The 20411-nt window shown below is 52.3% G+C and overlaps 2 protein-coding genes across 15 annotated transcripts in view; one reads left to right on the top strand and one right to left on the bottom strand.

The window, feature by feature from the left end:
* CDH23 (cadherin related 23) overlaps positions 1-20411 on the top strand; it is a 181927-nt gene that overhangs the window by 117567 nt on the left and 43949 nt on the right. For 9 of the 12 annotated variants that reach the window (XM_019286531.3, XM_019286532.3, XM_019286530.3 and 6 more), the window contains 14 exons: positions 2913-2977; positions 3491-3728; positions 4262-4367; positions 4469-4596; positions 7581-7653; positions 7906-8022; positions 8365-8477; positions 10523-10630; positions 11808-11997; positions 12794-12939; positions 13253-13472; positions 14319-14471; positions 15497-15610; positions 16800-16948. In XM_019286531.3, the coding sequence (XP_019142076.3) occupies positions 2913-2977; positions 3491-3728; positions 4262-4367; positions 4469-4596; positions 7581-7653; positions 7906-8022; positions 8365-8477; positions 10523-10630; positions 11808-11997; positions 12794-12939; positions 13253-13472; positions 14319-14471; positions 15497-15610; positions 16800-16948 (1920 nt within the window). Of the gene's footprint in view, positions 1-2912; positions 2978-3490; positions 3729-4261; positions 4368-4468; positions 4597-7580; positions 7654-7905; positions 8023-8364; positions 8478-10522; positions 10631-11807; positions 11998-12793; positions 12940-13252; positions 13473-14318; positions 14472-15496; positions 15611-16799; positions 16949-20411 lie in introns of those variants that run through there. The other 3 variants (XM_019286536.2, XM_019286535.2, XM_019286537.1) reach the window with 3 other exon arrangements.
* C6H10orf105 (chromosome 6 C10orf105 homolog) overlaps positions 1-20411 on the bottom strand; it is a 42898-nt gene that overhangs the window by 20634 nt on the left and 1853 nt on the right. For 2 of the 3 annotated variants that reach the window (XR_002045705.2, XR_002045706.2), the window contains exon 2: positions 5179-5292. Coding sequence is in view for 1 of the 3 variants with exons in the window: in XM_010400700.2 (XP_010399002.2) it covers positions 18685-19106 (422 nt within the window). In the remaining 2 variants the exon portion in view is untranslated. Of the gene's footprint in view, positions 1-5178; positions 5293-17999; positions 19107-20411 lie in introns of those variants that run through there. The other variant, XM_010400700.2, reaches the window with a different exon arrangement.

Below are 20411 nucleotides of genomic sequence, written 5' to 3'. Positions count from 1 at the left end.
CAAAGCGAGTGTGTGTCGCCTCCCCAGGGGCTTGAGCAGCTGAGCATCCTTTTTACCCTTAGAGGGGAAAAAGCTTGGTAATTCAGAAGCAGGCGAAGATCCCAAATTAAATATGCTGAGCGTGCATGGTTTGGCTTTTTTTTGCATGTTCTCTGTCACGCTCAACTAACCTGCTCCATTGCCCAGCATTATCTCCATGATGTTCAGTTGCCAGGAAAGCCATCCAGCCGGCCTCACCTTCCACCTCCCCTGGTATAAATCAGGGGCATTAATTAGCCCGGCTGGAGAGGTGGTGGATGGGGCAGAGTCAGGCTGTCATCCTCCTGGCTCCTTGGGAGAAGGGCTTTTTGCCTCACTGGCACTTTTCATGTCTTCACAGCTTGTGGTCCAGCCACCCTCCTGGCTCCCCTCTCCCCAGGGCTCCCATTCCCTCCTCACTAACCTTCTTTTAACCTTCCTCCTTCCCTATCTTTTTTTTTTTTTCTCGTCAGAAGAAAATTACACTTTCCCAGTGTTGTCTGTCACTGCAATAAGCACTTAGGAGTGCAATTGTATGGGGCCAAATGAAGTGAATTCATTTTGCCCGTGCTTTCTGGTACTGTCAGACCCCCTGTAAATCATTATCTCATCACCAGCCCATCCAGGTGCATGGAAAATGCTTTTCTGGGCTCTGTTCTCGCACCAGCCACTTCGGAATTAATGGGACCGAGGGATTCACAGCAGTTGTGGGCACAGAAATAAGGGATAGGAGACATCCTGGCTGGAGGTTGAGGGCTGGCAGTGCTGAGGGTGCTCAAAGCGCTCAAGGATTTTGGGAAGAGAGGACCCAAAAAAGGAGCTGGTGGCAGGTGTTAGGATGGGGGATTAAACCCAGTATGAATTGGCTGGGGTGGGCAGATGGTGGGTTGACCCCCCCTTCTCTCCAGGTGTTTCCATACGGAAAAGTTGCCAGGCTCTGCCTGGGGCGGAACACCTCCATGGATGTCCTCTGAGGGGGAAGACATACCCCAGAGGGACTTGTCCCCCAGGAGTGGGTGCTGCTCGGTCTCTGGGCATCTCTCCAGGCAGATTTCCACAGGTTTATTCCATTTTACTGAATGCAATTCCAATGCCCACGGAAAGGAAATCACATCATAGCAGTGGAGAGGAAAATCAGCAAAATCAGTAGGTCTGGAAGGCTGGATCCACCAGAGCACCCTTCGGCTGGCGTCAAGCAGCAGGAGTTCACTGCTCAGGCTGGGAAAATGTTTGGGGAGAAAAACTTAAATAATCCTATGTGTTTTTCATGCCTTTTGCTCTCTGTCACCCCGTGGTGTGGCAGGTGAGCAGCACATGGGGGCAAAGCTGTGCTCAAGCTCCTACTCCACTGTCAAGGGTAATCAAGGCCATCAATAAATCAGGAAGGTTTCAGGAACAGGCTGTGTTCCATGCCACTCCTAAAATACAGCCTTTTGCCAGTATCTGGACATAAAATGTGTCTTTGACCCTGCTTCTTCACAGACCTGTTGGTCTCTAACTAATCCAGACAGGACTCAATTTAGAAAATATACTGGGGGAGAAAAAGGATATTTTGGGTATTGCATTCCACTTTCCTCACCTAAAAATAAAATTTTCTGCTCCTTTTTCCTGCCGCCACTGTTGCATATTTCATATATTCATTAGAGCAAAGACTTTAAAACACAAATAAATCTTGCCTTGCTCATCCAGAGCTGACACAATGAGTTGTGAACACCTTCCCCAGAAGGTGCTGGTCATTTAGCTATGACCAGCCTGCTGCAGCTCTGGCAGCTGCCGGTGGAGTAGGTGCATCCCACAGCATCCTGAGCCACTCCATCCATGGGAATGCAGCAGACTGCACCCCCAGAAGGGTTGTCCTTGTGGAAAGCAAGATTGAAATCACTTTCCTTGCTTTTCCAGATCTGTATTTTAGCCTGGGGGGCCATTCTGAAATGCAGTAGGTTTTTATTTCTCTACTCTTGTCATGGTTTGACACTGGCTGAACACCAGGCACCCACGACACCTGCTCACCTACCCTCCCCTGCTACAGCTGGGCAGAGAAGGGGAAAAAAAAACTTAATGAAGGATTAGTGAGATAAAGACTGGGAGAAAACACTCCTAGGGCAAAACAGGCTCAACTTAGAAGTACCAAGTGAATACAAAATCAGAGGACGATAATGAGAAGTAAAGCCCATAAAAACACCTTTTCCCCCAACTCCTCCCTCCTTCCCACTGACAGCACAGGGGAACAGGGGGTGGGGGTTTGGTCAGTTCATCACCCGAGGTTTTCTTCTCAGAAATGAGAGAAGAGAGAGAAGTCAAGTCTTAAATCTGTTATCACCAAAGCGTTACCAACCTCTCTAATTGGCCCAGCTTTGGCCAGCAGCGTGTCCATCTTCAGAGCCATCTCTGGATGAGAGCATTGGCTCTGCTGGACATGGTGGAAGCTTCCAGCAGCTTCCCACAGAAGCCACCTCTGTGGCCCCCCCCCCCCCCGCTACCAAAAACCAAGCCATGCAAAACCAGCTCAGCTCTAGAATGCACAGGGAAGGATACAAGCTGTGGCTGTGGAGTCCCAGCTTTCTGCCTTCATGGGGACAGGATGGGTGGCCCTCAAGAATTATCCATGGAGACTTTATTTCAGGTGTGCTTCCCAGGTTAGCTTAATGTGTCAGGAAAATGAGTAGGTGTAATGTTTCCCAGTGCCAAAGGTTTTGGGAGCAATGCTGAGGAATGTTGGTGGAGGGCTGTTAGCTAGAGCAGGCTGGGAGTCAGCGATGAGCAGGGGAGCGCAAACAGCCCCAGCCCTGCGGCTCTTGGGGGATAAATGGCAGCACACAAGGTCTGCAGTCGTGTGTTCAATGCAACATTTCCATAAATACCTTCATTTATTAATTAGCTTTTATATTTTCCAGGCAACTGACAATGATGTGGGCTCATATGGGAAAGTCAGTTATTTCTTCAGTGATGACCCTGACCGGTAAGTGTGACTGACTGGCAGGAGTTTGATCCTCCAAAATCCTCTTCTAACCTCACTAGGCAGTCACAGGGCACTTAAATGCACTGGTTATGTCCTATCTGTGAGATGCCCTATGAACCCCTGTCTATGCTGTCTCCCAGAGGGGTGTGTTCAGCACGTGCCTGATGCTCAGCATGTTTAATTGTTTTGCTGAGTTGGGACCTGCAGGTGCCAGCGTTGCTTGAGACCAGTAAATGAGTTGCCAGCCCTGGAGCCACACCTGTCGTGGAAAGTTGGGGAATATACCTGGGCTGCCCAGAAGAACAGATCTGGGGGCCTCTGCACCCATTTTCTCTGCCTGTGGAGCAGCACTGAGGGTTTCTCACTGCTCAGCTGTGCAGAGCTCTTCAAAGTGTTCTGGGACCTAATATCCCTCAGAAAAGCATCATGAACTTCACGCTGTCAGGCTGCTGCCTCTCCATCTCCACTGTGTGGTCACCAAGGCTTTTTGCCCTTCCTTTGCTGTCCCCTCAGTTTCTCCCTGGACAAGGACACGGGTGTGATCCTCCTAACAGCTCGGCTGGACTTCGAGACCACACAGCGCTACACCCTGACCGTCATTGCCCGGGACGGCGGCGGGGAGGAGACAACAGGGCGTGTCAGGATCAACATCCTTGACATCAATGACAATGTCCCCACCTTCCAGAAGGAGGCCTATCTGGGGGCCCTGCGGGAGAATGAGCCTTCTGTCACCCAGGTGGTCCGGCTCCGGGTGAGGGACTGGAGTGACTCCTCGGCTTGGGGTGTGCAGCAGGGAGACAGGAGTGGGATAGAATCACAGAATGGTTTGGGTTGCAAGGGACGTTAGAGCTCAGCCAGTTCCAACCCCTTGCCATGGCCAGGAACACCTTCCACAAGATCAGGTATCTCCAATCCCCATCCAACCTGGCCTTGGACACTTCCAGGGATGGGGCAGCCACAGCTTCTTTGGGCACCCTGTGCCAGGGCCTCACCACCCTCACAGGGGAGAATTTCTACCTAGTATCCAATCTAAACCTCCCTCTGTCCATTTAAAATGATCAGTGCCTCTGATGGGTTTAACAAATATCTTCCAAAGCAGGTCATATCAGTTTCCTTCTTGCACGAGAGAAGCAGGTGAGAGCAGGCTGGTGTACAGACCCCCTCGGGGCCCCTGATGGGCACACCTCCCTCCATCACTTTTCCAGTCTCCTGCAGCTCCCATCCCCTCAGCTCTTTCCCTGGCACAGCTCCCATGCCCATGTATTCCCTCTGCTCACACCCTAGGCATCTGATGAGGACTCCCCTCCAAACAACCAGATCTCCTACAGCATCGTACAGGCGTCTGCCTTCCGTGACTACTTCGACATCATGGTGTCGGAAGGGTACGGAGGTAAGTGCTGATCCTGGCACCACAGGGCTGCCCCTGAGCATGCCCGCATCCTGCTCAGTGCATGAGTGCTCCCCTGACCCCCCCACTGTGCATCCTTCCAGTGATCAGCGTGAACCACCCCCTGGACTATGAGCAAGTAGCCAACGGGGTCATCTACCTGACAGTGATGGCCAAGGATGCCGGCAACCCACCGCTCAACAGCACCGTCCCCGTCACCGTCGAGGTGTTTGTAAGTACAGTCAGTGCCTGACATTTCTCTTGTGTTTCCCTGGAATTGCTCCATAGCAGTGCTATTAATTCTTCAATAGCCCAGCAAGACTATCCCACCCCATGGATGTGGATGTGTGGATTGCACATGTCTCGTATATGTGTCATGCATGTGTCATGCCACAGCTAACCACGGGGCGAGGAGCAGAGCAGGACTGGTGTGGAAATCCCTCTGGAGGAGGGGTTCCTTCTGGGAGACACAAAGCATCACAGCATTCCTCAGGAAGATCAGATCGGCATGTCACTTTGAGGCACATTGTGGTTTGAGGAAGTCTGGAGGGAGGTATCAGTGATGGAGACAGTTTGGTTGATAACATGTCAGTCTCGCAGCTGTGGGATCTATGCTGGGCTGATGGCAGTGTCAGTCTGGGAAGGTGAAGGAGATAAAGCCAACGATACTCTAGGATGGGAATGAAGTCCCATGAGCATGTCTCTCCTTCAGATCCCTCACTGTGCTCAAGAGAGGGGGAACAGGGTAATGCCCAGGGAGTTAGTGGTGGTTAAATACATCCTTTCCACACTGTGCTTTTGACAGCATAAATACCTCTTTTTCAAGACCACTCTTCAGTGGGTCATCTCCCCGTGTTGGGTCTGTATGCTGGCAGGGTTTAAGCAGCTGTCACTTTTCCCACTCTCAACCAAAGGGAATTTCTCTCAGCTGCAAAAGAAAAGAAATAAAAGCCAAAGACTAGGAAGAAAATGAGGGGGAAGTGTTTTGTGACAGCACTTGAGGAACAAGAGCTGTGAGAAGGCAGAACCAGAGCGAGTGTGGAGGGAGGTAATTTTTTTTCATCCTTTGGTTGTTGGTTTTTAATAAAGAAGTCAAACTCGCCTTGTAGATTTCCCATTAGGGGACAATACGCTTTTGTAGAGGGAGTCGCCGAGTCAGAACTAATAGTGCGCGCCGCGCCAGGATCCCAGGAAATAGCACCGCTAATAAGTTTCTGCCTCACTCCCTGCCACTGACGCCCTGCTCAGAGCGATGAGCCGGCAACTCACGGCATGCCTGTGCCTGGAGGAGAGGGGTTGTGTGCTTAGTGTGAGCATCTGCCACTCTCAGCATCCTTGGAGACGGCGGGGAGTGATAGGACAAGGGGAATCAGCTTCAAACTGGAGGAGAGGGGAGGTTTAGGTTGGATATTAGGAAGAAAGTCTTCCCTGGAGTGTGGGGAGGCCCTGGCACAGGGTGCCCAGAGAAGCTGTGGCTGCCCCATCCCTGGAAGTGTTCAAGGCCAGGTTGGATGGGACCCTGAGCACCCTGGGATAGTGGAAGGTGTCCCTGCCCACGGCAGAGGGTTGGAACAAGGTGAGATTTAAGGTCCCGTCCAACCCAATCCATTCTAAAATTCTATGATACAATGGCTGTCTGAGGGTGAGGTTGTAGGGAGGAAGGCTGAGGGTCAGGAGGACACAGGAAGCTGGTTTTAGCTGGTTAGGTGAGTAACCTCTTTTGTGGGAGTGGAAGAGTGCTGGATTCTGTCTGACATTGCTGCAGGTGCCCTGGGGAGCTTTGGAGCTCCTGTTGCTGAAGTGGGAAATGTCCTTCTCAAGTAGAAGGCAGGTGCAGTCCAGCTCAGGCCAGATGGAGAGCCAGCCAGAAGCAAACCCCGGGTCCTTGGGACCATGCTTGCCGGGCCGTGGCCTTGCTGAGCATGGCCTGATGATCTCAGGAACATTAATGACACAACACAGCATCTGCTCTGGCTCGTGTCCACCCAGCTGGAGCACAGCACAGCTCAGCCCCATCCAGCTGCATGTGGATGCACACTCAACCTCTCCATTGCCTTTAACCTGCCCAGGCCTCCTGGGTTTGCCCTGGATGACCCCCACCCATCCCTGGGAGGAGGAGGAGGAGGAGGGATGGTGAGGACATCACTGGGACAGGCAGCAATTTCCTCATTACCCTCAGAGGAGGCGCTGGGAAAGCTGAGTGACGCAAAAGCTGATTAAAGACCACCTGCTTCCAGAAGGGAAAGGAGGGGCTGGCAATTTAATTGCAGCACGATGGGCATCGTTGGCACGTGAAATTGCTTCAAATCTCAAGTTCGGTGGCAGCAGGAGCAGCTGAGGTCCATCAGTGGTCTCAAGGTAGAAAATGTTTCCAGAGCAGCCCCAGGGAAATGGGAAGGTCCGTAACAGTGTTTTGATGTCCTGGCAGCTCTGTTCTTCCCTCCATAGGCAGTTGGGTTTGGTTCATTTAGGGAAGATTCTTAACAATGTTTAAACAGCATTTAAAGCCCCCTGGAGGGAGCTTTAAACCAGTCCAAAATCTGTTTTGAGGGATGTTTCAAGCAATTGCTCCTACTTGGTTTCTCCAAGATGGCCATGGTCACTGGCAGAGACAGGCTTGGAGGGAGAACATCAGGATGCAGCTTCCCCCTCAAAAATGCTGCGGCTGCCCTCTCTGCAAACACCCACAGCATTCCTCCTCTGGAGGGAAGGCATCCAAAGCTCAGCAGCTCCCCTGGTCCAATTTGCCTCATGGCCTTGTGGCCAGGATGACCTGGAACACTAAGCCACCCCTGTACTGCAGGGAGGGAGGAACAGATCTATGCATGATGCTGTGGTGCTTCACGTGGTGCCTGAGGCTTCCCAGGCTTGTGGTAGAGTCAGGAGCAGCTCAGAAGATGCTCCTCTGTCAGTGGTAGTGGTTCCTCAGCCCTGTGCTGGGTGATGAGGTGGTGGAGTAGTCGGTACCATCCCCGCTGCAGGGCTCAGCAGAGTCACTGACAATCATCTCACCTCAACCTCAGCTGCCTCTACAGCGAAACCCTGTGCTCAGTGCCCCGTGCCTTCCCCCCAAGGCCACCTTCCCCTCACTGGCATCATGAACTGGTCACACCTTAAGATGCAGATGCCCAGGACCATCCCCATACCAGACTTTTGCAGCTACTTGACCATTTTGCCTTTTTCCCAACCAGCCTCTCGACCTTCTCTTTGCTTCAGGATGAAAATGACAATCCCCCCATGTTCAGCAAGGCCTCCTATGTGATAACCATCATGGAGGACATTATGGCAGGTACAGGGCACACCCCTTCTCCTTTTCTGGGCTCCCAGGAGGGCCCTGGGTATTTTACAGCCAGAGTGGGGTGAGTGATCCCTTTTTGGGCCAATAAAGCCTGATAAAGTCTCATAGCTGTGGAGTCTGGGAGTTTGGCCACACTGTGCGTGTGCAGGAGAAGGGACCCCTTGGCTGGGAGATCTGCAGGAGCACTGTGGGGGCACAGGGCAGTTCTGGCTCATCCCAGTTGTCATTTCTGCCTTCCCCAAGGAGCCACAGTGCTGTTTCTCAATGCCACGGACATGGACCGGTCCAGGGAGTACGGGCAGGAGTCGATCATCTACTCCCTGGAAGGCTCCTCGCACTTTCGGATCAATGCTCGCTCAGGTGAGCCTCTGGACATGCTCTGCCCTTTTCCTTTCAGCTCCCTTTTCCACCCCCACCCTTCCCTCATCTCCTCCAGTCAGCCTACTTAGGAGACCCACGATTTAGGGGGTTCACCAGATTTCAGCCACCGCCACTTGCTCAGTCACCCTGGGAGCTTCAGCAGAGGCATCCATGGCAACTCAGCTCTCGAGCCTAAGAAAAGGCTTGGCCATGAAGGTTCCTGTTAGTTAAGAAGCTGCCAAGGTCCATCTATTTGAATTAAAAAAAGGGCCCATTTGTGGACTGTCCTGACATTGGTTTTAAGTGTTTCTTTTTTAACCTTGTCATCTCCTGTGGCTGCAGGAGAAATCACAACAACATCTTTGCTAGACCGGGAGGCCAAATCTGAGTACATCCTCATAGTCCGGGCAGTGGATGGAGGCGTGGGGCACCATCAGAAGACAGGCATTGCTATGGTGAGTGTGGGAGGAATTTCCATCTCCTCAAGCCACTGGTGCCGGGATTGTGGAGAGCTGCAGTGTTTCATTTTCCCTGTGCGAAGAGCACACAATGGTCCCTGCCCTCTGCGCTACCCCCGTTGCTGCTCACAAGGACCAACAATTTCAAGGTGGTGTAGACCTTGAAATCAGCTTGCTTTCCTGGAAAACCAGTCACACAGGAGCCACTTGACTTTCCAGAGCCTGTGGATGTGGTAATGAGTCCTATTTCACCTGCAGAACAGCTCCCTTTGTTCAGCTCCCTTTGTTCCTTTTGAGAAGGGGCTTACTTGGAGAGCCTGCCAGTACGCTTAGTTATTTCTTAGTCTGTTCACGTGCTGCCTGGGTCAGGGGTTTCCAGCCGGTCTGGAATGCCTGTGCTCCTGGGAAGGTTCTGGTGGAGCTGCAGGTTGAAGCCTCGTGCTTTGCCTTGCCCTTTGTAGGCCTCAGGGAACCCCATTGTTGGCAAAGCATTTGTAAAACTCTTCAGAAGTATCAGGAGGTCAAAAGCCAAGGATCCATCCCTGATGGACTTGATGATCTTAAAGGTCTTTTCCAACCTTAACTATTCCATGATTCTCTCACCATTCATGGCATCACATTTCTTTGGACATTTCATACCATTTGGGTTCTCCTGCTCCTGGGATGCTTGGTTGGGTTGCAGGAGAGATGTCCCACACAACACAGGGCGATGCAGAAAAATTTGTGGTTGTGCTGAGGAATATCCCTAAAGTAATTGTCTCTCCTGCCAAGGACCATCAGGTGGTCTGTGGTAGCAGACTGGAAGCTCCCTATGGAGCCTCCCAGAGACATGTGATGGCCTTGGCCGGGCACCAGCATGGCCTGTGGAATGCTGACATCTCCTCTGGGGCTCCAGATGGGATTATGTTCTCCTAACAGCCTTGTTAAAAGGCAAAACAAGGGGAGAAAAAAATGACTCCTGATTCCTAAAATGTTAAAGAATATTAAAACTCAGTGAGATGAGGGCAGCTGAGTAAGTTTGTCCTTGGGATATACACCTGGCACTCAAAATAATCATTTTTGATCGGGAGTAAACATCCATTCAGGGACCTTGCAAGGTCCCCAGGTGATGTAAAGCACCTGGGCTGCTCAGAGTAGCGGGGGTCAGCAACCTTCCTCAGGGACCACCGTGCTGCCTTGGCTTGTCCCTGGAAACTGTGGTGTCCAGAGTGGCCTCTTCTACCACGGGGTGGCACCAGCAGCTCAGCCTGGTGTGACAGCGGGACACAGTGGCTTGGGAGCAGAGAAGATCCCAGGAAAAGCTCCACTGGGACCCCCTGCTTCCCTCAGACACCTGCAGGCTGGGGTGAAACAAGTGCTGTGAGGAGGTGAGAGACTCCCAGGTAGCAGAATGCATCCCACAGGCTCACTGCTGTCACTGAGGTGCCATTTGTCACACTGGAAATGAAGACAGGTAACACTTCAGGGCACCATCCTTGCCCCTGCTCTTGTCTTCACACCTCCCACTCCCTGTTACCATACTCTCTCCTGCTTTCTCATTTATTCTTTTTTTTTCTGTTGCTTTTTGCCAGTCAGTCAGATTTTTCCTTCCTTTCCTGCCACATTCCCACTGATTTTCATTCCCCTTCCCGTGAAGGCGCTGCCTGAAGACACACCTTGTGCCATGTGGTAGTTCTTAACTCTGATAAGTACACAGGAGCAAAACCCAGTTTGGCTATGCCAGGGAGCCTTGGCTGTGAAGTTGCAGGATGTTGATTTTTTGCAAGGTTTCTCTCTGGAGGGTGAACACAGAATCACAAAACCCTGGAATAATTTAGGTTGGAAAAGGTTTCTAAGATGATCAGGTCCAGCCATTCCCTCAGCGCTGCCAAGCCCAGCGCTAACCTGTGTCCCCAAGTGCCACAGCTTCACATCTTTTAAATCCCCTGAGGGATGGTGACTCGGGCATGGCCTGAAACACATGTTGGGTACATCCAGGGGACATTCCACACCTCAGGAAGCTGTACCTCCTGAAGCAGCTTTGCTTCCTTGCACTCTCACAGGTGAACATCACACTGCTGGACATCAATGACAACTACCCCACCTGGAAGGATGAGCCATACTTCATTAACCTGGTGGAAATGACTCCCCCCAACTCAGACGTCACCACGGTATGTGTGAGGCAAGGTGATGGCTGTACGAAAGGATTGGCTGGAGCAGGGGGTCACCTCCAGATGGGTGTCACCTCCTAACTGGTGTCACCTGTGTCACCTTCAGTCCAGCACCATCTTGCAGAATTCCATTTACAAGCTTACTCCTGAGCCTCCCTGCTGCTGACCATCCCCTGTGTTCCTTCTCCCTGCTGGGATATTTTTTTTCCTCTCCAAATTGTGTGGATTTTGGCCAAATCCTCCTTTTCTTAGCCTCGCCTGCGACCTCCTTCAAGGACCTCTCTGAAAGACTTTGATTTACAGCCTTTCAAGTCCCTCTGGTGAAATAAAAGAGAAGGAGGGGGGGAGGCTTCTATTCCATCACGCCGAGAGAAAAATGACGGGAACAAAATGGAAAATAAATGAGGGAAAAGTGAAGAGAATCCACAAAATCATATAAGAAGGAAGGCTGCAAAAAAAAAAGAGAGATTTTTGAAGGGGGAGAAGGGTCTGGCAGTGCTGCCTGAGCCAGAGCACAGTGGTTTTGTCTACTTCAGCCCTGCTGCTCAGCGCCAGCTTGAAGTCATCTTGCCTTTGTCATCCCAATTAGTTGCTGGGAAAATAATTATTTTGTCACCGATCTGATGTAAATTCAGCTGCAGGACAAGCAGCGGGAGCTGGGGAAGTTATGAGGGCAATGAAATCAGGGTGTTTTTTTAATGTAAATGTCCCCTGTAATTAAAAACATCACAGGGAGAACAATAAAGCACAGAATATCTGGCATGGAGGACAACTCCACCAAGGAATTATTCCCAGCATCCCTGATGTGGCAGCACAAGTTCCTCAGTTTGCCTCTTTGTCCTATTTATTTTATTTTTCTGAAGGGTCCTCATTTCTTAGCTGGTTTTATTCAAAAGAAGGAAAATCCAGTTTGATTGCTGCATGTTTGTGTCTTGCCATGCCATTACCTCCTGTGCTCACAGGCCAGTTTTGGGGAGATTTAACATCACAGCAGAGGTCTTGAGGGTGCAAAATCCCTACAAATATCATGGAAATACAGAGCTGGATGGAGGGAGAACTTCTTGCTTCTGCTGGTGCAGGGAGGCCAAACTTAACACGGGCGAATCTCTGGAGGGACTGCCCGCAGGAATTAATTCCCAGCACTCTGCTGTAATTTTGTGCTGTTCCCCCTTGGCAGGTGGTGGCTGTTGACCCGGACCTGGGGGAGAATGGCACGGTGGTGTACAGCATCCGGCCCCCCAACAAGTTCTACAGCCTCAACAGCACCACGGGCAAGATCCGCACCACGGGCGTGCTGCTGGACCGGGAGAATCCCAATGCCCAGGAGGCCCAGCTCATGCGCAGGATCGTGGTGTCTGTCACTGACTGTAAGCTTCCATCCCACACTGATTGTTTTCACTTCCTCAGCCTGATTTTGCCTTTATGACAATGTCTCTTCTATTTTCTGTTCTCCTGTTTTGAGCGTGTTTCTGACGTTAACAAATGGGAGTATCTTTAAACCTGCTGTTAAAACAAACCAGAAACCCCTCAAAACGTGAGTGCAGTCATTCATGTAGCAACCCTGACAATAAGTCTGGGAGGCAGGAACTCTCCCTCCCATCAGCCTTGCTCCATTGGCATCCCAGAAAATCAATTGAGCAGGTGAGGGAAGCAGAGCTGATGGGTTTTTCTCTGGAAATAGTACACCAGGGGAACTTCTTAGGAAAAAAGGTAGATACATGAAGATAGTTTTTTATTTTCAGATAGTGGTAGGACAAAGGGGAACGGTTTTAAACCAAAAGAGGAGAGCTTGAGATTAGATGTTGGGAGGAAATTCTTTACTCAGAAGGTGGTGGAACAGGGTGCCCAGACCAGAGAAGCTGTGTCTGCCCCATCCCTGAAAGTGTCCCAGCCCAGGTTGGACGGGGCCCTGAGCAACCTGGTCCAGTGGAAGGTGTCCCTGCCCATGGCAGAGGGTTGGAAGTAGATTATCTGTAAGGTCCCTTCCAACCCAAACCATTCCAGCATTCTGTCTAATTGTCCATTACTGGCAGATCATCCATGACAAATCAGGGCCATCACCCCATCCTGCACTACTGTCTGCATAGGGGGTGAGGGCTCCTTTTTAGGAGAAACAGGTGGAAGCACCTCAAGTGTTAACCTTGAGACCCCATTCCTCTGCAGGTGGGAGGCCACCCCTGAGAGCCACCAGCAGTGCCACAGTTTTTGTCAACCTGCTGGACCTGAATGACAATGACCCCACTTTCCAGAACCTGCCCTTTGTTGCTGAGATTGCCGAGGGCCTTCCTGCAGGCTCCTCTGTCTTCCAGGTGAGCGTGTCCCGTTGCTGCCATTCCTCACGCTGGGAGCTGCTGCTGTCACCGCCATTGCTTCTGCAAAGCGGGCTAGCCGTGCATCCTCTCCCTCCTCTCCCTCTTCTCCATCCTCTCCATCTCCTCCTCTTTGCCATCCTCTAGCAATGGAACTGGGGGGATGCAGAAGGGGTTGTGCATCTTTACTCCATGGGCTCACTCCCAGCAGGGAGGGCCATTTCATCCCAGCATCCCTGGGGACAAAGGCACTTGGGGTTTATGTACCGTGACTTCCATTGCCAGGAGATGATCAGGGTGCTCTCCCCACCAGGTGGTGGCCATCGACCTGGACGAGGGCCCCAACGGGCAGGTGTCATACCGCATGCAGGTGGGGATGCCCCGCATGGATTTCCTCATCAACAGCACCAGTGGGCTGGTCACCTCCACGGCCGTGCTGGACAGGGAGAGGATCCCTGAGTATTACCTGCGGGTGGTGGCCAGCGATACCGGCGCGCCCGCCAAGAGCTCCACCAGCACCCTCACTGTCAAAGGTGGGTGCACCGAGAGCCCTCCGGTCCCTCAGTGACAAGGACACCTCACTGCAGGAAATGCAGTTTCTGTGAGAGACACACTGAGGCCTGAAAACAGGATCCTGTCTGGCTTTGTGAACAACAGGACATAGGGATGGCTCCCATCCCCACAGGCTTTGTGTCTGCTATCAACACACTGCAGAGATGGGGAAAACGTGGTGTTTCTGGCAGGGCCCCCAAATTCTCTGTTGTTTTTTCTGCATTCCCCCATCCCCAGTGTTGCTTTTTCTTTTGCTTCAGCATGTGATTCCCATCAGCTGCGTGTCTGGACAGCCCACGCAATCCCAGTTCAGAGCTGTAGCCTTATTGCATGGCCTGTCTTTAATTTAATGCCTTGCTATTTACTGGCTTCATGCAAGCCTAGTGCTGAAAAAGGATAAGTGTCATCTGGAAATAAACTGACCCTGGATTGTCCTCAGGCCTGAGTTTGGAAAAGAAGTTCCTGGTCCTGTACCTTCAGAGCTCTCTGCCATGCCCCAGGAAATACTGAGCTTATATTTAAGCCCCAGATTTTCCTTTGAATAGGGATGGAAACAGGCTTGGTGAAAATACTAACTTGAATTTTCAGTGATGTAATGGTTTTTTGGCTGTGAGGAGTGTGATCTGTGTGTATCAGAGACAACAAAATACAGCCTACAGCCACTCTGGTGGCACCCTCACTGCACAAATGGCGGGGAGAGTCAGGCAGAGCATTCCCTGGGATGCTGAGAGCAGGAGGCAGGAGGTTTGGGAGCACAGCAGAATCAGCCTGGCATCTGCAGGAGGGGCAGCCCTGGCAGGACACTTAGCTCTGCTCCTCCTTTTCAGTTCTGGACGTGAACGACGAGAACCCCACCTTCTTCCCAGCCATCTACAACGTGTCCCTGCCCGAGAACGTGGCCCGGGATTTCAAAGTGGTCCGGCTCAACTGCACGGATGCCGACGTCGGGCTGAACGCTGAGCTCAGCTACTTCATCACAGGTGAGAGCCCCATGCAGAACGGGAGCTTTGGGTGCAGGAAGGCACAGGCTGCCCCAGACCTTGGGCAGGGTGTCAGCGCTGCCTTTCCCAGCCCCTCCAAACCTTGTCTGGCATCGCCCTCTGCTGAACAACCCCGCTTGGCTCCCCACCGTGCTGACCACTCTGCTGACGCCCAGCATCCCTAGAAAAGCATGAGGATGTGCAGAACACAGCTAGGGAGCAAGGGCTGGGGTGGCATTCACGAGTGTTTATGGTTGGAAGCCATAAATGGAATTTTGGGGCATTTTTGTATCCCCATGGGCAGGTGGGGTTGGGTGGGCAGCAGTGCCACCTGGGCAGTGTCCAGCTCACTCCGCAGCTGCAGCACCTGCAGCAGGAGGCTGGGGAATCCCCTGGCCACTGTTTGACTTGCAAACCGCACATTGAGCCCTCAGGAAGAGGGTAAAAACAGAAGTGTCACCAGAAAGTCATTTTTCCCACAATAGCAGCCTGGTGTTTCATGTCATGGCCCCTCCGACCTCTCCCCATGCGAAACGGGGTGTGTTGTCCCACAGGTACCACAGCTCACATGCAAAGATACCCCAGTTTGCTTCCAAAGCATTCAGAAAATTGTCTGGCTCTTACATGATTCAGCTTTTCCTAGGGCCATTGGATTTTTCCTGTGCCGTGAGGCAGAGGGAAAGGTGCTCTGCCCGGGATAAGACACAAAACTATCCTTGCACAGCTGGGCTGATGCCATGCCCAGGCTGCAGAATCCAAGGAAATGGTCTCAAGTTGCACCAGGGAACGTTCAGATTAGATATTGGGAAAAATTTCTTCACTGAAAGGGTGGAACAAGCTGCCCAGGGAAGTTGTGGATGCTTCATCCCTGGAAGTGTTAAAGGTCAGGTTAGACAGGGCTTGGAGCAACCTGGTCTAGTGAAAGGTGTCCCTGCCCATGGCAGGGTGTTGGAACAAGATGACCTTTAAGGTCCCTCCCAACCCAAACCATTCCAAGTTTCTATTCTATTTGTCCTTTGCTGCAGGTGGGAACCAGGATGGCAAATTCAGCGTCGGCTTCAGGGACGGGGTGGTCAGGACAGTCGTGAGTCTGGACAGGGAGACCGTGGCATCCTACACACTGATCCTAGAGGCCATCGGTAAGGATTTCCCAGGGATCCTGTGGGAAAGTGCCACACAGCCACATGTGGTGGCCGTGCACGTGTCAAGCTCCCTTGCAGGTGTGTCAGAGGGGCAGCAACCTCCAAGGTACTCTACAAACCTGAGCCTGTGCTTGGTGTTAACATTACACAGCCCACGTGAATTAATATGTCCTGGTTCCGTCATGACTCTTGCAGATGGGATATTCACCTCTCAAGTTTGCCCAGCCCCAGGGCTCTCCCTTTCACCTGGGGAAGGCAAGGCCTCCTGTTCCTGAGAGGCTCCACACTGTCCAGGGCAGCCCTCCACCCAAAAATGCCAATGCCACAGCATTGTTCCCCTCATGCCATGCCAGCCCTTGGCTCTGTGGCTGCTGATTGACCCTGAGCCTCCTGGCACAGGCAGAGGGCCCGTGTGCCAAACTCAGCTTGGCTGTCATCCCCAGAGCTTTATAATGATGTGCCTGTTCACAGATGACTTGGATATCCCTTTTGAAAGGAGAAATAAGTGGCCTGGACAGAAATGTTGGGGGCACAGCATTGCAGGTGCCACAGGGGCTGTGCAGGGATGCCGCACTGCCTAGGCACACAGGACTGGATCCCAAGGGCCACAGGGTCTGTTCTGCCCCTCCAATGGGGATCACACTGCCTGTGTTTTCCCAGATCCCACAGCCTCCAGATGGGTGGGTTTAGCGCTCCCTGCAAAACAGGCGTGTTGAAAAATCCATGCTTCCCAGTGCCTCATCCTTCCTGGCAAATCCAAGAGCTGTGCTGCCATGTCCTTGTCAACTGAACATCAACCCATCCGGGTGCTCTTTGACTATGAGCTGAGCTGCAGCTACGGAAAACTCATCAGGCTGTCTTCATCTCCCAAATCCTTGGCCTCCAGCAGTCCCTTCACTTGGTATATGGAATTGCAGATCCTCTATAATGACTAGTTGCACTTCCAGCCTCACTTGGCTCCATGGGAGAGCTTGGGCTGGTTTGGCTTTTCCTTTTTCTTTTGGAATAGGAAGGGAAAAAAACCCCTAAAAACCCATGGTTCAATGTAGGATTTGAAAGCTGCAAAAAGATGAAGTGTTTTGGTTTAGAAATCTTGATCCTGTTATTTCAGCAGCCATGGGCTGAGCACCACCTGTGCAAGGAGGAGGTGACTGAACCTCCCTCCCTCACCTTTCTCTCCCTGCAGACAATGGCCCCACCGGGAACCGGCGCACCGGGACTGCCACCGTGTACGTGACTGTCCTGGATGTCAACGACAACAGACCCATCTTCCTGCAGAGCAGCTATGAAGTCAGTGTTCCCGAGGACATCCCAGCTGCCAGCAGCATAGTGCAGGCATGTGGCTCTTCCCCTGGGACCCTGGGCTGGGAGATTGGAGTCCCCCACTAACTGTGCCCTGACCGCGAGCTGCTGGAAGCCCAGGACAGAGATTGTCTCTCTCTGTCAGTGGTCTGTTCCCCCGGGGCAGGGAGAGATGTGCTCTCGCTCATCCACTCCTCTGCTAGTCCAGGCTGTGAGTGCCAGGGAGAAGGCAGCAAAGAACAAGGAAAAATTAAGGAATTCACCCCTTTTCTGCAGGGGGTGAGAGGAGAAGAGCCAAACCCTGTGCTGGCGAGGCCACTTTGGCTACCTCTCTGCGTTCTCCCTGCTCCCAAACAGAGATCTCCATAGGGAGGGAGAAGAGTGCCTGCAAAGAGATGCTCGGCGAGGGGGGGAAAACCCTTGGAGAGGGAGAAAAGCATTTGGACTTTGCTTTCATTTTTGTTCCTCTTTGAGGGAGCAGTGGGCACAGCTGAATGGCTCAGTGAGCACCGAATGAATGTGGGCATTCACACGGGCTCTGGGGCCTTCCAGCATCCCTTCAAACCCAGGGCTCTTCTGGAGCGGGCACCAAAGGCTCTTTGCAGAGGGCCCTGGGAAGGCTCCTCCTGCCTTCAATACCTCTCCCGGCACAGGGAAAGGGGCGGCTTTGTCCCTGGCTGTGGCAGGCAGGATGAGTCACCGGCAGAGAAGAAAGGAGCCTTTTGCCTCCTGCAACAAAGGTTTGCGGGGAGCCCTGTGTCTGCTGGGGCAGCCGGTCCCCAAGGAATCCTGTGGTTCCTCATCCATCACCTGTTGTGCCGTGGCACGGTGTACATGATGTCTCTGGGATCAGGCATCAGCCTGCAATCCCAGGATGGAGGTGTGTCCCTTGCATGGGACTCCTAAAACTGAGCCGATTTGGCAAATCGAAGGATGGAGGGAACTTGAGTCTGACTGGCATCAAAGTGCCTGTTCTTAGAACCTTCCCAAAAGAGGGGGATGTCCTTGGAAGTCCGTGGCAAAGGAGGGGAGGTATTTGGAGGAAGTTGGTTTTGCACAGAACAACATCAAAGAGAAACAGAAATGAGCCATCACTTGGCTTTAGTTTAATTTACACCTTCAGTGTGAACCATTTGTACAGAAGGTCTCTCCCTTCAAGTGCATCCCCACATCCCCAGGGCAGCAGGAGGATTTCTGTATGTTTCCCCATCCCTTTCTCCCTCAACCAGGCAGACCAGGGCCAGACAGCAGGAATGGGAATGCACTGACCACAGCAACCCACAGCTAACTGTGTGGGGAGGGGCGTGACAGGGACCAGGCAGCACGTGGGGACACGAGCCTCCTTCCACCTGCTCTGGAGTACAGCTTGTGGGGAATTCTCCACTGAGGATTGCTTTTTATGGAGCAGGTTTGCTCTGGGATGCCTCTCTTTAGGTAGCCAGGTTTCTCCCGCTCCCTTGCAGGCTGTTTGTTCAGGTGGAGCACAACTTGCATAATGTTTTCCAAAAAAAATGAAGCAGCAGGATCTTTTTGGACTGCCCGGTGGTGGGTGCGCCTGGGTGTAGTTTGGATGCCTCCACTTTCCCTGGCAGGAAGCAGTAACCTGGAAAGCATTTGGGAACCTGACATTGCAAAACCTCCTGTCTCCTCACAGAGCCACTGCCTGGAAATGAGTTGCTCAAAGGGTCTCTGCCGCATTGCCCAGGATACCAAGGGATGCTTGAGAAGGGAACTGAGCCAAAAGCTTGGGAATGAGTAGCAGGGCAAGATCACATTTTGGTGGACTCCATGATGTCCCAGTCCTGGCTGGTGGAGAAGCTTCTGGGACAGGCAAGCTGGCTCTGAGACACTAGCTGGCTCCTCCTGAAGCTGCTGATGGAGCACCTCCGGGAGCCCAGATGCTTCCAGAGCCTCAGCTGGGGCTCGCTGGCATCCATGGGGTGGTGGGGCAGGCACTCCTGGGGGCCAGAGAGGGACCGGCCCAGAGCCGCTGGCTTGCAGAGGGTGAAAAAGATGAGGAAGGTGGCCAGGACAAGGAAGATGCAGGTGAGCCCGACGATGATGGGCATCCAGTCTGTCACCTCAGGGGATGCAGCACTGGGTGGGACCGGCTCCGTGGTGGAAACCAGAAGCCCAAGGAGAGGCCGGGTGGGAGAGGTCCCGTTGCCAGCGTCCGCTGTGCTCATTTTCCCTGCAGTGCAAGGTGATACAGAGAAGTGGCACAGGTGATTACCCCGTGGAAGCTGGACAGCCAGCCACCCTCTGGTTAAACTGATGGATGCTTGTCATGCCTTGATGTCCAGGATTCTCCCAGCCATGTTTTCAGTGACACGGGGGGACAGGAGGTCTCCATCTGCTTTGCCAGGAGGAAAAGCACAGAGGTGGTGGCATTGACACCTGCAAAGTATCACCCTGAAGTGAAGTGCAAAACCACCTGGCAAAGAAATCTACCGCTATTTACATGTGGTACCATGGCCCCTGGGAGGACACCTTCAGGGAGCACACACATGTTGCATGAAGATTTTCTGGAAGAAATAAATATTCATGTACTACAGAAAGTTCAAAATCCTCCCCCCAGGCTGCTGAGGTTTGGTTCTTCTCTATTCCCCAGAAATGTGGGCTTGTTGAATTGGCTGTCATTTGGGGGTTTTGTGATTATTCCCCCAAAGAAATTGGATAGTTGGTTGAGCCTGTACCCTGATAAGCTGTAGTATTGTACAAGCTGTGGTATTGTACTAGCACTGTCTTTATTGTTTTGCAGGGGTGAAGTGTAACACCCTCACCCTGCTTGTGCCAAAAATCCTCATGTCAGGCGTTTTGCTGACCTGCTTTCAGGCTCAGACATGTCACAGGTGATGCAAACCAGCTTCCCAAAGTGTCAGCAGTGAGAGCTCTAACCTAACACCTGGTGGAGACTGTCCTCTCCTTTCACTGCTGGGTCAATCCTCCCAAGAGCAGCTTGCACCCATTTTTTTGCTCACATGCACCCCCCCAGCCACAGACAGGCTGTGCCAGAGGCTGGCATCTCTCCAGATGGAGATAAAGAGATGAAGGCTGGGGAGATCCTGTTTGTGCCAACCCTCTGCAATGCCCTTGGTGCTCCACTCCGTATGCTGGAGGTAAAGCTTTATTATGCTGACTTTCCTGCAGAGATGTGGGAGAGCTGTGTAACTTCTCTGTGGCTGGACAATCTCCTGGTAAACTTGGATTTGGATTGAGCCAATCTAAAACTAAGATCTTAGGAGGGGAAAGGGAGGGCTGCAGGGACTGCCAGGGTCTCTGGGTCTGCTCTTGCAGCCGCCATGCCAAAGTCACACACACAAGGTGTGTGTAAGGCAGCAGCCAAACATTCACCATAAAACATTCCAAAAAGTGGAGAAAAGACATCAGTGGCATGGTTTTAATCACTAAGGTTGTATTAACCTGCTCATAGCTTGGGAGTCTTTGGGGAGATGGTGCTGTTTCCATGGGTCTGAGCCAGGTCTGTGCCTGGAAA

This window comes from Corvus cornix, chromosome 6 (genome assembly GCF_000738735.6).
Source record: "Corvus cornix cornix isolate S_Up_H32 chromosome 6, ASM73873v5, whole genome shotgun sequence".
Classification (NCBI taxonomy): domain Eukaryota; kingdom Metazoa; phylum Chordata; class Aves; order Passeriformes; family Corvidae; genus Corvus; species Corvus cornix.
Note: the sequence above shows the minus strand (reverse complement) of the source record. Positions and strands in the feature narration are given on the sequence as shown.